The sequence below is a fragment of the Martes martes genome, assembly GCF_963455335.1.
Source record: "Martes martes genome assembly, chromosome: 13".
NCBI classification, from domain to species: domain Eukaryota; kingdom Metazoa; phylum Chordata; class Mammalia; order Carnivora; family Mustelidae; genus Martes; species Martes martes.
Window position 1 is genome coordinate 2,298,883 of NC_137901.1, and position 14,254 is coordinate 2,313,136.

General features: G+C 53.9%; 1 protein-coding gene across 1 annotated transcript; it reads right to left on the reverse strand.

Moving 5' to 3' along the window:
• Positions 1–290: 290 nt before the first annotated feature.
• Positions 291–12,685, reverse strand: GALR1 (galanin receptor 1; the record flags this gene model as incomplete). Its single annotated transcript, XM_080821822.1, has 3 exons — positions 291–608; positions 7,373–7,438; positions 12,020–12,685. 3 exons carry the CDS (start codon positions 12,683–12,685, stop codon positions 291–293), a joined length of 1,050 nt encoding a protein of 349 aa, XP_080677948.1.
• Between the last annotated feature and the right edge of the window lie 1,569 nt (positions 12,686–14,254).

A 14,254-nucleotide genomic window follows, 5' to 3' on the forward strand; every position in this document is an offset into this window, starting at 1 on the left:
TCCTTTATCCTGTGAAGACTTGAATGGATCTAGGGAACTCTGTTGAACTTTCATTTCTGTAGAGACATAAAACTAGTTGGCATTTTCTTTTGTTTTTGAAATAAAATTTAGAAGTAATCTTCACCAGACCTAGAGATTTCCTAAATGGGCCAAAGCACTTTTTTTTTAAACCAAGTGGAATCACATTAAAATGAAAGGATCGTTGGGAGCATGGGAAGTTGCCCCCTTGCTCGCCCGTCGTCATATGGTGACATGCACGGAAAGCCCACGAGCGTGCGCTAGCGCCCTTCTCACACGTGAGTGCAGTTGGTGGACGGCGGGGTGTCTACCCGACTCCTGTTCTCTTTACCGTCATTAAGAGGCGAGGTGCTGCGAACGTGGCACTTGAACACCTGCTTGTAGGCCTTCCTGAAATTCTCAGACAGGAAGGCGTATATGATGGGGTTCACGGAGGAATTGCTGTAGGCCAGGCAGTGGGCGGCGATTCTGAAGAGGAAGGAGGCGGGGGTCAGCAGGAAAACCCCAAACTCGGCCCAGAGATTGATGACGTGGTGCGGCAGCCAGGATATCCCGAAAACCACGACCACCACCAGAACGGTCTGCGCGGTCTAGAGGGAGAGGGAGACAAAGCACGTGCGTCAGGTACCGCAGGAGAAGGACCCAGAGCTCCCGACGCGCTCGAAGACCACTTTCTGTGCACTGCCCTGGGGCCGGACCCGGAGCTTTCCGTGCTGGCCCTGACTTCGCACCACGGTTTTGTTCAGGACTCGTCCAGGACCTCTGCGGGAATGACCTTGTCACATATGTGAGACGCGTGTGGATTGCGGGGAGGGTATGCTGGGTCGTGGGACTCTAACTGTGCAGAGATTAAACACTGTGACTTTTAGACCAACAAAGCTCTGAGCAGGGCACACACTGTCGAGTGAAAATCCCCAGCATACCGATGCCTTCCAGAGACACATCTTAGTTTCTGTCTGGGGGTCAACTAGCCCCGTTTTTTGGCATATAACCCTTCCCTTGCTGCCCCTAAACTGGAAAACAGCCGGAAGCAGAGGCGGGACCCACGCGTTTCCTTTGAGATTTGGGCCAAGCAGGGGATGGAAGAAAACCGCACCCGATTAACGGACCTCGACACAAGAGAGCCTCCAGCTTCCCATCTGCTGCCTGCTGTGTGTGTGCCCTTGACCTCCTCAGTGGGCTGGGTTGAGCCTCAGGATCACCTTTCCTGTCTTTCACGGCAGTCCATTCGGTACATGTTTGAAAGGCAACAACGACATAGTAATGCTGTGATTGGTTGGAAACCCTCTATCTACGGCTTCCAATGAAAATGGGATCTCTTAATATTTCTTAAACTAAAATACAACACAATCATCTGGCTCCTTCCTTAAAAGTTTGCCCCTCCTGCAACAGGGTGGCTCGGGATCCAAGCAGGGCCCTGCCTGCTAATGGTCACAAGGGCACCAGGAGAGTCACGGGCTACTGGGAATGTCATTGCCTGACCGTTGGACGTGTGCAGGAAGCAGACCCCATCGGGATCACGGGTCTGGGATAAGAACACTGAGATTTAGAACGGTCAAGACAGGTGCTTGGTGTTCCAGAGCCCAATGCCAGGTGAGAGTGGGAAGCCCAGTCACGTGATCCCAAACCCTCGTTCTACACAGACAGGGAGAGAATTGCCTGCCACCTGCCTCGTCCCCATCAACCCCAGCTCCCTCTCCGTGCCACCACCGCCGCCAACCCCCGCCCGGCTGCTGGGAAGGCAGGGCATCAGGGCGCGTGAGCAGATAATCCAAGCCTCAGAAGACAGTGGTCGCCTGGCCTTTAAGGAACCGTGCACGGATGTGTCCCCGACCCCCCGCGTTTGGGTGCTTCAGCCCCCAGGTCACCACCAGCAGGGAAGGGGATCTGGAGGACATGAGAGACTCAGGCTCTCAGCCCCTTGCTTGGCGGTTAGAATCTTCTCTTTCAGCCTGAGCCCCTGTTGCTTGAATGCGTGGATTGGAAACATGGGCGTCGGGAGCACCGGTCACCAGCACCGACCCCAGACAGGCGAGGGTAAGGACGCACCTCTCGCTGGCCTCCCCGCCAGAGCCTCCCCTTGTGCCCAGAGAGAAAGGCGACCAGCCAGAACGGACGGATAAGGGGAAGGAGCGTTGGGAGGACAGGCGGAGACAGAAGGAAGGTTTAAGAGTGCGGGGACGCTCGTTCTCACGTGCTCACGTGCAGCAAGGGCAGGACACAGGAGGCGGCTCCAACCTAGGACATCCCTGTCACAGCGCAGATGAACCTGCTGCCTCGCGCCGGCCCTGCGGCCCCTCCACCGCCCCACCATAGAGGCCAGACCCCCGAGGAGGGCAGCAGCGAGCCGCCCACGCCCACAGGACCCATGCCGGCAGCAAACCCACAGGCAGCACACGTCCCTTAGAGACACGGGCTGGAGGACAGGCCCCCTGTGACCAGGTGGAGGCAGAGATGCTGGAGGAGGGTGGGATTTCAGGGCAGGCGCATCAGGAGGGGCAGGACTGCTCATCCTCTCAAGGACGCAGCCCGGTGCTCCCGCCGGCCGTAATCCGGCTGTGCTTCCTTAGGGAAAGGACGTAACCTCCCTGGGCCTCGACATTCTGCCCCAAGGAAAGGGTTCTCCCTGTGCCTCGTCCGTTCGAACACTTGAAACAACTCGGGTGAAACCCGACGACAGGTTTGCCGAGGACAGCAGGATTACGTATTAAAGCCGCTCTACGGCAGGACACAAGAAGCAAACAAGAAATTTGTTCCCATACATCAGCAGATCCTCGGCTATCAGTGCACGTATCCATTAGCGGATGAGAGATTCCATTCCCAGATGATTTAATCAAAAACAATCGAGACATAATTATACCTATAAATAGAGCAGAACACATCGTCTTCTCTTTCTAAGACAACGAGGACATCTCTCTCCTTCACCAAATGAACACCCGTTGCGTGTCCTGTTCCGTTGCTCCATTCAGGACGTTTCTACCAGGGGCCAAGCTCAGGACGGAAGCAGACCTGGCGGCTTATTGATAAGATCGTAGCGTGTCACGGTCGGTAGGACAGAGGTAATGTGCGTGGATAGGGCGTATTTTCTGTGCATGTGCGTTTGCGGCCCTTTCCACAGTCACCTTTTAAGTCCAGTGATTCCGTCATCTTCTCAGAACCGTGAACAAGGCTCTTCTCTTGGCCTCCCCACAGCACTGAGTCTGAGACGATCACAATTTACAATAGGATCCGGGAAGAAGACTTACTGGGCGCGAACATAGACTCTACCCGCTGTTGAAGGTTGTTCCCAGAAGGAGAGAGCGCTCGTCCACACTGACTGCTCTCAGGCACGCACCCCCACGGATGTCCCCTGTTCTCCCCGCCCGCGGAGCGTCTCCGCCCCCAGAGCTGACGTCCTCTCAGCCGGCATCCACACGGCGCCCCGCACGTGGGCTGGCTCCCTGTCCCGTGGCCCTGGGCCGACTCCAGGCAGCCCCGGTGACAGTCGGGCTAATGCGTCCAGGTGTCATCGGAGACAGGAGCTTGTCTTCTTCTGTCTCCCTCGTGCAGGCGCCCGCAGACCGCAGCCCGGCTGAGGGGACGTGGCTGCTGGAAAGGGCCCACGCGGCAGGACGGCGGCCTCCGTCACTAGCCGTGGCGTCCGCCTCTGAACCCGGGCAACAGCAGCAGCTCTGGTCGGAATAACGAACCAGACAATTCCAGACCCGAGACGCGCAGGCCCATCATCACCCTGGACACTGCTTGTTAAAACTCGGGCCTCTGGGTGCCCACGCGTGGTGCGGGGCGGTTGGTAAGGTCACCAGGCACTGCCCCGGGAGGAATTGACCGGGAACCCACCTTTCCTAAATGCTCAGTGGTGTTTGCAGAACCGCTGTGAATTCCACAGAAGCCGATTATCTTCCCCATCTCAGGGGAAAGGCAACCCCGTTTCCTCAGCCTGACGGCCCCTGAGGCTGAACCTTGCTTTTTCCTCAGAAGGACTGGGGGAAGCTCCTTGTTCTCTTTCTACTTGAAACGTCTGCGTGTTGCGGGAGAAGTCCCCTCTGTGGAGAACGAGGCGGGTTGTTTTTAATTTCTCACGTGATTTCGTTTCTTAGAGTATCGCTGCCTTCATCAGAGATGGGGTTCTACCCAGAGCCTCTGCGACTTCCTCGTTTCTCCAGGAGAGATCGAATCCCAACACTAACTTTTGATACAGAAAAAGGCACCCCTTAAAGTTATACACAAAAGACTCTACACTAACTTGTTATCCTTGAGACTGGGCCCTTCATAACCTTGTTTTTTTGTTTTTAGTTTGGTTTTGGTTTTTTGTTTCCTGCTTTTTTTTTTTTTTTTTTTTGCTCTTTCTACCAACAGTATCTAAAAAATATTACTCCCTTTTCCTCCTGTGAGAACCTCCTCTTCAAAGTCGTCTGAGACATTTGTTCTTTCTTCAGAGAATCTTACTCACGATGTGTCTAGTGAGCTTAGCTGGGAGGAAAGCAGTGGCCGAGAGGAGAGAACGATGAAAACATTTCCTAAATGGATAAGCGATCACCAAAGCTTGCCGAGCTACTTCGGGGGTGGGGGCAGGTGCTGAAAGACGCCCCGCGACAGGCGTCCAGGAGCCTCTCGTGTCCCCTGAGAGCCGCCCGTCCGCAGGGCCCGGCCAGCCTGCGGCCTCCCGGAGCGGCCCTGAGAGCCCTGCCTCCGCGTCCACTCGGCCTCACTTGGCGGAGCCTTCCACCGGCCGCGGGCCCTGCACGGCTGCCTCTACGGTGGGGTCTCCCCAGACCTGCGGAACACCGTCCAGCGAGCTCGTCGGAAGGCCTCGCTCTGCCCCCACGACCGACCGCTGCACGCGGAGCCCTTGCCAGGACAGAGGCAGCGGGGGGACGGGGGCTCTAACCACCCCCAGAAGCAGGTCTGCAAACCAGTAAACCGAGCTGAGGGAGCTCGGAGCGCCTGTCTCGGGCAGGCCCCTGCGCTAAGACCCGCGGGAACACCCGTCTCCAGGCGTCTCTCGCGGGCCTCCCCACTCCTCCTCCACCTCCCCGCCCTTTGCCCTCTTCCTACCTGTCCCTGCACCGCCCCGCGACCTCCTGCTCAGACTCGGGCACACGCACCACCGCCAGCCCCACACCTTATTTGTTCTCTACAAACAAGGAGGCAATTAAAAGGATCAAAGAGATCTGACATCTGTTCAGGGGCTGTTAAGGGTCAGAGGCTCTGAGAAGGGATGAGAAAGTCTCCTTCCCACCTCCAGACACTAAACCTCCTACGATAAGAATTATATTTACGCATGTGCATATGATAGGCACGCATATATGTAAACATAAAATAAAGGTGTGTGTGTGTATATATGTACGCGTGTGTGTATGTACATACACATACATAACAGTTATTTTCTGTACACATCTGTACACGTGTACGCACATGTGCACTTACATGTGATCTATAATACATACTACATCCATGTGTGATGGACGCATGCACATATACTCACATATTTACATGTACATAGACACATTTTATGTACACAGAAAATACACACAACACATATACACACGTATCTAACCTACAACACACACAAGCATATACACACGCATATGTACATACATCCCCATACACACACGTATCTACAAAACTGAACACAGAAACTGTTCCACTAATCCGTAGAGATTTTCTCTGGAATGCACAAGCTTTTCTAATTATTTCCTACACCATCTATTTTCGTGCTTTCCATCGCCTGGTTCTTCGCGGGGATTTCCACCATTTCCCCGCAACACTTCCCAAATACAGGGACCGACAGTAGCCACAGCCACACAGAAGGGGCAGCCAGTGCGCAGGAAGGGTCTGATTGCCACACTAATAAATCCACGGCATGACCCAGTGGCATCACTTGGCGGGAGTTCGGCGGGCCAGGTCCTCCCACAGGGGCTCCCTGGCCTCCCCTGAGCCCAGCTCGGCCGAGCCCCTGCAGGGCTGCCGCAGAGGACCCCACCCCCTCCCAGTCCCGTGGGTCAGCCCCATCCCCCAGAGACCAGGGGCTCTATAAATAACTATCCCAGGGGAAACGACAAACAATTCTTAATTGTTTGTAATGAATCATTTTCTTGGAGACACATGGCTCAGAGGACAAACTAAAAGGCAGACTAAAGCCACGGAAATAGTGCAGCACAACAACACCCCTGAAGACAGAAGGAAAGGACCCGCTTTAGCCCTGACTCCATTCGCGCAAGAGGACCCTCTGTCAATCACGTCAAATAAAACCTACGTGACCGTGGAGATGTAAGGGCGGATCAGTGGATGAAAGAGGCAAGGGAGTCCGCTGGTTCAGGCTGTGGTCTCTGTTCCCCGGTGGTCAGCCACACTCCGTGACCGTATCTGGAAGGCGGGCTACATGGCCGCCTTCTCGTCCAGTTCCTACCACTGCTTCTCACCGAGTCTGAGAGCCGCATGTTTGCTACCATATTGTAAACAAGGCAAGTCAGGAAGAACGATGCTCTAAGTAGAATTCTTAAAAATAAATACGATTAAACTATTATTTCTGCCAATTATGCACCCTTGATCATCACCCATATTTAGGAGGACAAACAAGGTGCTTTGCTATGTTATGACTAATACTTGTGGGTAAAATGCCTGGCGATAACCTCCTCCCTAGGCATCCTGTCCGGTACTCTCCTTCTGCTTTGTAACATCAGAGATTCTACAGATATTGTGTAAGTGTTAGATTAATCCTGACTTGTGACGTAGTTTTCTCTCAGAATGGGAGCTGTAATAAATACCAGGATGTTGGATGCTTTACTATGACTCAGGAGAAGCTTATTTACATCAGGATTCAGAGGATGAGAAAGCCAAAAGTGGGTAGAGGTCCCCCTGGGGCCCCTCGCCCATCTCCCCTGAGGACGAGTGTCAGCGTCAATCCAGAAGGAAGAGAGGGCAACGCGTCTGAACTTGGGTCTTAGGAAAGAGATTAAAGGAACATTCTCTGAAAAGACAGTAAGCCAGAGCCTCCCGGAATCACGTCACTGATGGCAAATGCACAATAAAATGGTTTGGGGCAAATTATGGATGTCAGCAACTCTACCCTCTGTCCCAATCAACCCAGAACACACCTCCTAAAGAGAATCCAAAGAAACTACCTGTTTCCTCACCTCTCCAAACCTCCCTCTAAGTTTGCATGTAGCATCTGGTCCCCTGAGATGCCCTCCCCGGCTGACTTTCCATCCCTACCCTGTGCCTCAGGGTCGGAGGTTCCTTTCAAACGTCTGTACCAAGGAACCTAAGTGTCACAGGCAGGGGTGGGTGTAAGGATAATTAGGAATGAAAATGAACTGAGCTCTGAAATGTGACATATAGAATACATAGTTACCTTTTTCTTTGATGCTTCTGACTTCTTTGACATGTTCTTCAACTTTTTATGCAAGTGATTCAGGACCTGGAAAACACAGACTAATAAAATCATTGGCCTCGTGCCCACAGTTCCTTGTCTGTTTTGCATTGACAATTCTTGACATTCTGACCTAGTGATCACATTGCTTATAAAATCTTATAAAACCACTTGAATCGAAAGGCACATAAGGTGCCAAAGTAACAATGAGTGCCACCTGCCACCTGCCACCGTTTCTCTAAGATTCAGGAGGATCCAGGGACAGTCTGTGGGTACAGCTTCTGTTTACAGAGAAATTCTGGGCTCATGTGGCTCTGGGGTTTTGTCCACAGAGTGCCAAACTGCTCCTATATACGCGTCCTCACTGGTCTATCTCCCACCTCGGTTTCCTCAATATTCTACGTCTCAACAATCACCGGGTCCCTGCTGTATGTCCAGAGCGGTGCCAAATCTCAGATATGCGGAAAGACCAGAGATCTCCCTCCAGTACACCATCCAGTGGGGAAAGCCGGCAGTGAGCAAAGCAAGATGACGTAATCTGAGAGTTTCCCGTGTGGCCGACGTTTGCTTCCACTGATTCCTTCTGTTTTCCTGTCGTGGCTCCTTACAGCAAATTCCCACCCACCTGCTTCCCTTGGGTTCTTTATTCTAATTCTACCCACCAAGCCGTGCATTTAGACAGCTCACATGTGGGGGACTCAGCCTCTCCGGGGATTTGTAGAGGGTTTAGCAAAGTTTCACAGTTAACCTCCCTGTCCGAGGATCTCCTGAGAGATGCCGGCTTCGTTCATCAGGGAAACTATGTTTGCCTTTTCTTGCCAGTGTCATACTCAGGAGAAATGATGTGAAACCCTCGAGTTATATATAGGAATTTACAACATAAGCTCGGTCTTACACAACAAAGTCAACCTTGCAGACTCATACTGGGGTTCATTTTTATATACCGTCTGAGTGAACATCTAAGGAAAAACTAACCTGTGGATGACTGAGGGCTTTGGGTCGTCCGTAGTTTGCCAAGTGAGGCTCGGAGAGAACTAGAAACCACGTTCCAGACCCTTTCTTGCTTCTCTCCAGCACCTCGGCATGAAAATAGTGCGATCAATTTGGACTTACTGCCGAAGTCTGCTGCATTCAGCTAGACACGGGATTTCTAGAGTGATCAGTGACGCCCTAATTAAGAAGCTACAGGATTTATCTACCAACGTCGTGAGCGCTAAGCCAGTTAAGCAGACATCGCTGTGAACTTCTGACTCCGAATCCTCAGCCCTGCTGAGTCACTTCTCACGTCCTGCAGCGGCTGAGCATCACCTCCAACAAGACGAGCCTTTCACTCGGTTCAGTAACATTTAGGATCACTTTCAATACGTCGACCATAGATTATGTAACTGTTCTGCCAACAGAAACTGGGGCTCCAGGGACTGAATGTACGAGCTTTGGCAGGATCTTATCTGGAGAGGATGTGCCTAGTGAGTTTCCTTGTTGGCAGCCTTCCCAGCAAGAGACCACAGGAAGATACTGGTCATTAAGGATGAGAGGCAAGAAGAGAGAACAGGGGACAGGCAACAAATCCAAACCAGAAAGGGACACCCAGAGGGGTGGCCAAACAGAAAAGTGAAATGTCATCTGCTTCATCAAGCTGCCTGAGGGCCTGTTCCCTCCTCCAACGAATTCATTGCATCCATCTCAGTGGTTCAAGCCGTCTGTGGAATGTCGTTGAGTGGCCAATGGAGAAAATACCCTAACAGTTTTCTTCACAGTTTCCCTTCAATAGCCCGTACTATGAGCACACATTGATAGGTTATAGTACATATATTGATATACACATTTGATGAGATCTTGTCATCAAAGGTAGCATGATAGGTTGTAATTGCATTTCTTTAAAGGATGATGATGTCATGATGGTAACACTCTGTGGTTCTGTACGCTTAGCAGTGTGTGTAGGGGGCATACATTCAAACCTGAGCCAAGGTCACCTTGGGCACCAGATATCTCTGGGGATGTAAGAAAACTTGGCAGGTAGGCATGTGAAGAGTGTCTGACCCTGTGTCAGATGGTAGATGTCCTGAACTAGAGTGCCCTCCAAGGGAGGAGGAGGAGGGTCTGCCTGCGCAAAAGGGAGTGCCACAAGCACATGCCAGCCTGGGCATTCTGTGTGTTTCTCAGGGACCATCAGGCACAAACTGTTCTATACAAAGTCATAAGGTTTGGGGAGTAGAAGGCAACGCTAGAATGCAATTTCCTTGCCGAGTTAAAAAAAAAGGGGGGGGGATGCAATCTCAGGTGACTCTTCAGCCGGTTGTGACTTTCGTGGTGGTCATCAGTCCTGGGCCCCGGAGAAACAGCTAGTCCCAAACCTAACATTCAGGAAGAAGAATTGGTAACCGGACAGCGTTCCTTGAGGATGGAGGCAGAGAGAAGCGGCTAGAAAGCGACATGTAAGCTCTTCTTCAAGCCCTGGAGTGAATCTGCAAATATTATCTTGAATTTAAAAGAAATTTCCAGTTATGCTTAACAGCAAACTACTTCCGGGGCGCCTGGGTGGCTCAGTGGGTTGAGCCTCTGCCTTCTGCTCGGGTCATAATCCCAGAGTCCTGGGATAGAGCCCCACATCGGGCTCTCTGCTCGGCAGGTAGCCTGTTTCCTCCTCTCTCTCTGCCTACTTGTGATCTCTGTCTGTCAAATAAACAAACAAACAAACAAACAAACAAAAAAACCAGCAAACTACTTCCATCTAAAAAGGACCCCAATGAGCATGTATTTGTTGAAATTTTTTAAACTATTTTGAAACTTTGCCTTATGTGTGACTTTCATAACTTCTCAGATGACGGAAATGTAGCCTAATTTTTCCTAAAAGTTTGCCCCGTCATTTCCATCAAGAAGATCCGGAAACTCTGGGGAAGTGAAAGAAGGTGCGCTTCGGCTCTGCCTCAGGGATTATGAATTCACCACCAGATATTCTAAGAACACTTCTGGCCCTGAACTTTGTGCCCCCAAGGTCCTCCCTCAGCAACTGGAAACCGCCTTACAACCCTCTGAACCATCTATCAGCTTCATAACGGGGTCGGTTGCTTTGCTCCTCCCAAACCCTTTCCCGGATGCTCCCCCTGTCAGGCTTGTGCAGACTGAGTGAGACAGTTGCTCAGGTGGAGCACTGCACTAGTAGAACCACATTTTTTTTTCTTTTTCTTTGGCATTTGGAGAACGTTAAGTGAATACACCAGCCAGTTCCACAAAGAGCTAAGCCACAGCTATCTCCCAAATGCCCCTTCTTGCCCTATCTCCTCCGTGTTTCTTTATACATAACCCTTTGATGCTGGCTGTTCTTTCAAATATCCAAAACTCTTAGCATTCAAACAGACATAACTCTACATAGATGATATGGGGCAGAGGAAAACAGAAACCAGGGAGCTTAGAGTGAACACGCTTGCTGAGAAAAATATTTTATGAATTGAATGTTAGTAAGTTATTGTCCCCTGTGATCTCCTTACTCATGGCCCTAGAGTCACTGCCTTATCAGGGACAGAAAGAGAGGCAGGGAAAGATGAAAATAAAACCCTGGGAAATTCAAAAGTTGACTAGGGTGTTGTCCTCATGGTGATGATACTCCCAGACTATGTTGGGGAGCTGGGTTTTACCCCCAGGAATTGCTATCACGTGATTAAACGTATATTCTTACTCAAGCACAAACAAGTGTATCCAGAAAGTTGAAGACTGATCAGTATGATCATCTTCAAAACCCAGTGTTATTAAGTGATGTAAGTTTGCTGAGCTCTGCCAAGCTATGTGAAGGGAGGGTGGGAGCAATTTTCCTCGTAAGGATGGAGAGGGAGCTGGACCCGAGGCATCAATAAGGGGACTCCTGAGGGGAGTTAGGGATTTAGACCTGAATCACTTCATGTTGTCTACACGACCCTTCTGAACAGAACTGAAACCCATCCACCCAAAGTTCTCCGGAGACAAAGGTCAAGATATTGTGAAGAAATAGCCTTTTAGCACTGGGGTTTATCAAGCTTAAGCCTCCAGCAAAATACAGTTTTAAACGATGTTGCCAGGAGAGCAGCTTTGCAGCCCGGGAAAGGGACCTGGGAGACCCCTGAGTACCTGAGCATCCGGAGGCGAGCGCAGGGGAGCGGGCACCGGGCGGCGCTCACCTCCCTTGCTCCTGAGGCTCTGCCGCGGGTCGCAGGGATCGGATCGCGCCGGTCCCGCGGATTGGATCGCCCGGGTCTGGGTGTGAGTGGCTAAAACTGAGGGACATCCCTCTGCAGAGAGTGGGTCCCTCAAGGGACAAACTCAGGGTCCAGGGCTGTGGTGGCGGGAGGGCAAGGGGAGGCAGGACCTCCGGGAAGTGACCTGCAAACTTTCCCCAGCGGTTCCCAGAGGCCAAGTGACTTTCTCAAGCACCCTCTCAAACACCATCCACCCCCCTCGCACACCATCCACCCCAGCGAGGAGGGCAAAGGGCAGAGGGGAGCGTTCTCAACCCCAGGTGCCCAGAAAACCAGAGCGGGTGAGGGCAAGGGGGCTCCTAGAGGGGCGCAGCGACACCGGAGCTGCCCCGCGGCCCCAGCCCCGCCCCGCCTCGCCCGCGACCCTGCCCCTTCTCCTGCCAGCCCCCGGAGTGCCCACCTTAGCATAGCAGAAGCAAATGAGCAGAAGCGGCAGCAGGTAGCCGAAGACAAACGTGCACACCACGTAGGCCTTCTTGTGGCCCTGGTTGGGCCACTGCTCCCAGCAGAAGGTCTGGTTGCTGACTTCCCAGCGGAAGAGGCGGTGGTGGTAGGCCACGGGCGAGGCCATAGCGATGGAGAGCGCCCAGATGAAGCCCACGCCCAGCAGCGCGTTGCGGGACACCCGCAGGGAGGAGGAGCGCCGAGAGTGCACGATGGCCACATAGCGGTCCACCGACATCGCGGCCAGGGTGAAGATGCTGACCAGCATGGAGACAGTGAAGAAGTAGTGGACGAACCTGCAGATGAAGGCGCCCAGCACCCAGGTGGGCAGCGCGTACACCGTGGCCTGGAAGGGGACGCAGAAGAGCAGGTAGGCTAGGTCGGCTATGCTCAGGTTGAGGATGAACAGGTTGGTGGTGCTGCGCGGCTTGCCCGGCTTGCTGCGCGCCAGCACGGTGATCACCAGGCTGTTGCCCAGCACCCCGAACGCGAAGATGAGGCCGAACAGCACCAGAGTGATGAAGTTCTCCACGCCGACGCCGAAGAGCGGCCTGGGCTCCGCGGCGGGGGGCTCGGGCCCGCTCGCGTTCCCCTCGCTGAGGTTCCCGGTCGCGAGCTCCATGGTGCGCGGGCGCCCAGGTGCGCGGGCGACGGTGCCTGCTAAGGAGGAAGACTCCGGAGGACGCCCGGGGTCCCGAGCCCGAGCGCGCAGAGGGCGCGTTTCCGATCCCAAGGCTCCGGGATGGGCACGCACCCTGCGGCTGAGCCTCCTGCCAGCGTCTTTGTGCGGGGCCGCCCGCGAGGAGCCCAGATCCGCACCTTCCCGGGCGCGGGTGACAGTCCCGAGAGCGCGGGGTTCCCTCTGCCCCGGGCGCCGTTGAAAGAGAGACCCGCCAGGGCCGCGGCAGAGGTGGAGGGACCCCTCTGCGCCTTACCGCTCCCTGGTCCCTGCTGGCCGCTTCCCTCGTTCCGGGAGTGGCTTTCGGCTGCACCTGTTGCTCCTCGGACCTCTCCCTTCCCGCGTCGCTCCCGGGGCACAGCCGGCGCGCGGCAGCGCACCGCACAGCTCGTGGAGAGGGCTGCCCGCGCCTCCGAGCCGGCGGCGCCTGGTCGCCCCTCGCAGTTTTTGCGGGGATTCCAAGTGATCGCTTTCCAGGCGCTTCCCTGAGGGCGGATCGGGGGGTTGCTCCGGGGTCTTTGTGTCGCAGCTGAGACGTAGAAAGCAGACGGCTGAAATCCGCGCCCCGGGGCCTCTCCTGTCCCCCCAGAAGTCCCAGCGCGCGGAGAGGCTGCAGGAGTCCTCAAGGGCTGGGTCGCCACCCACCGCCTGGCTGGAGTCAGACGCGCGCTGGCCTCTGCAGGGTGCGGATCTGCGTGGGTCCGGCGAAGGCGGCCGCTGCCGGGTGCAGCACCGCCCGGGTGGCCCAGCGGAGCGAGCGGAGCGCGCTCTAGCGCGCGCCGGGCGGGGAGGCCGTGGGGCGCGCAGGCTCCTCGTCCACCAGCGCCGCTCATCTTTCTCACTTCTGGGGTGGCTGTCCCTGAGAGCGCTCCCTGCCCCAGGAATTAAAACCCCTAGAAATCAGTGATTGGCACTGCAAGCTGGATTTTAGTAAAATCTCTCACCCGCCCTCACCCTCCCCACCGCTAGGGAGGAAATAAGAAAAAACATGAATGGTCTCTTTGCGTTGTCATTATAAACGTCTAAAATATTACAGGTGTCCTGTGCACACCAGCCAGCTTTCAGTCAGTTTTGCTCTGTGTTTCTTATCTGAGTGACATAAGCAGATGTCCTGACACGACATATCTGTGAGGTGGGAAGAACACGTTTGCACCACAACCTGAGAGGAGGAGAGCCGTGAGTCAGCGTTCCCCTGGTGTGTAATCTTGCCCCTTCCCAACTAGAGAGCTGAAACGGATTTGTTTATTTGCAGTGTTGGTATGATGTGTCTCTCTTCCCCTCCAAGATCCCCTACAAGATCCTCTCCAAATGATGAGTGAGGGTCCGTTATGTGCCAGACACAGTCAGGTCACAGCCCTGTGGGTGTGACGCAAAGATTCCTTGGAGAACAGGCCAAGTGCAGGCACAAGGCTGAGCCTTGGAGAGTGGGGGAAGCAGGTGGCAGGGAATTCCCCTCTCGTTCGGCCTCAACTGTTCCCTCTGCCTCATTTCCAGGAAGACCCTGAGGCTGTT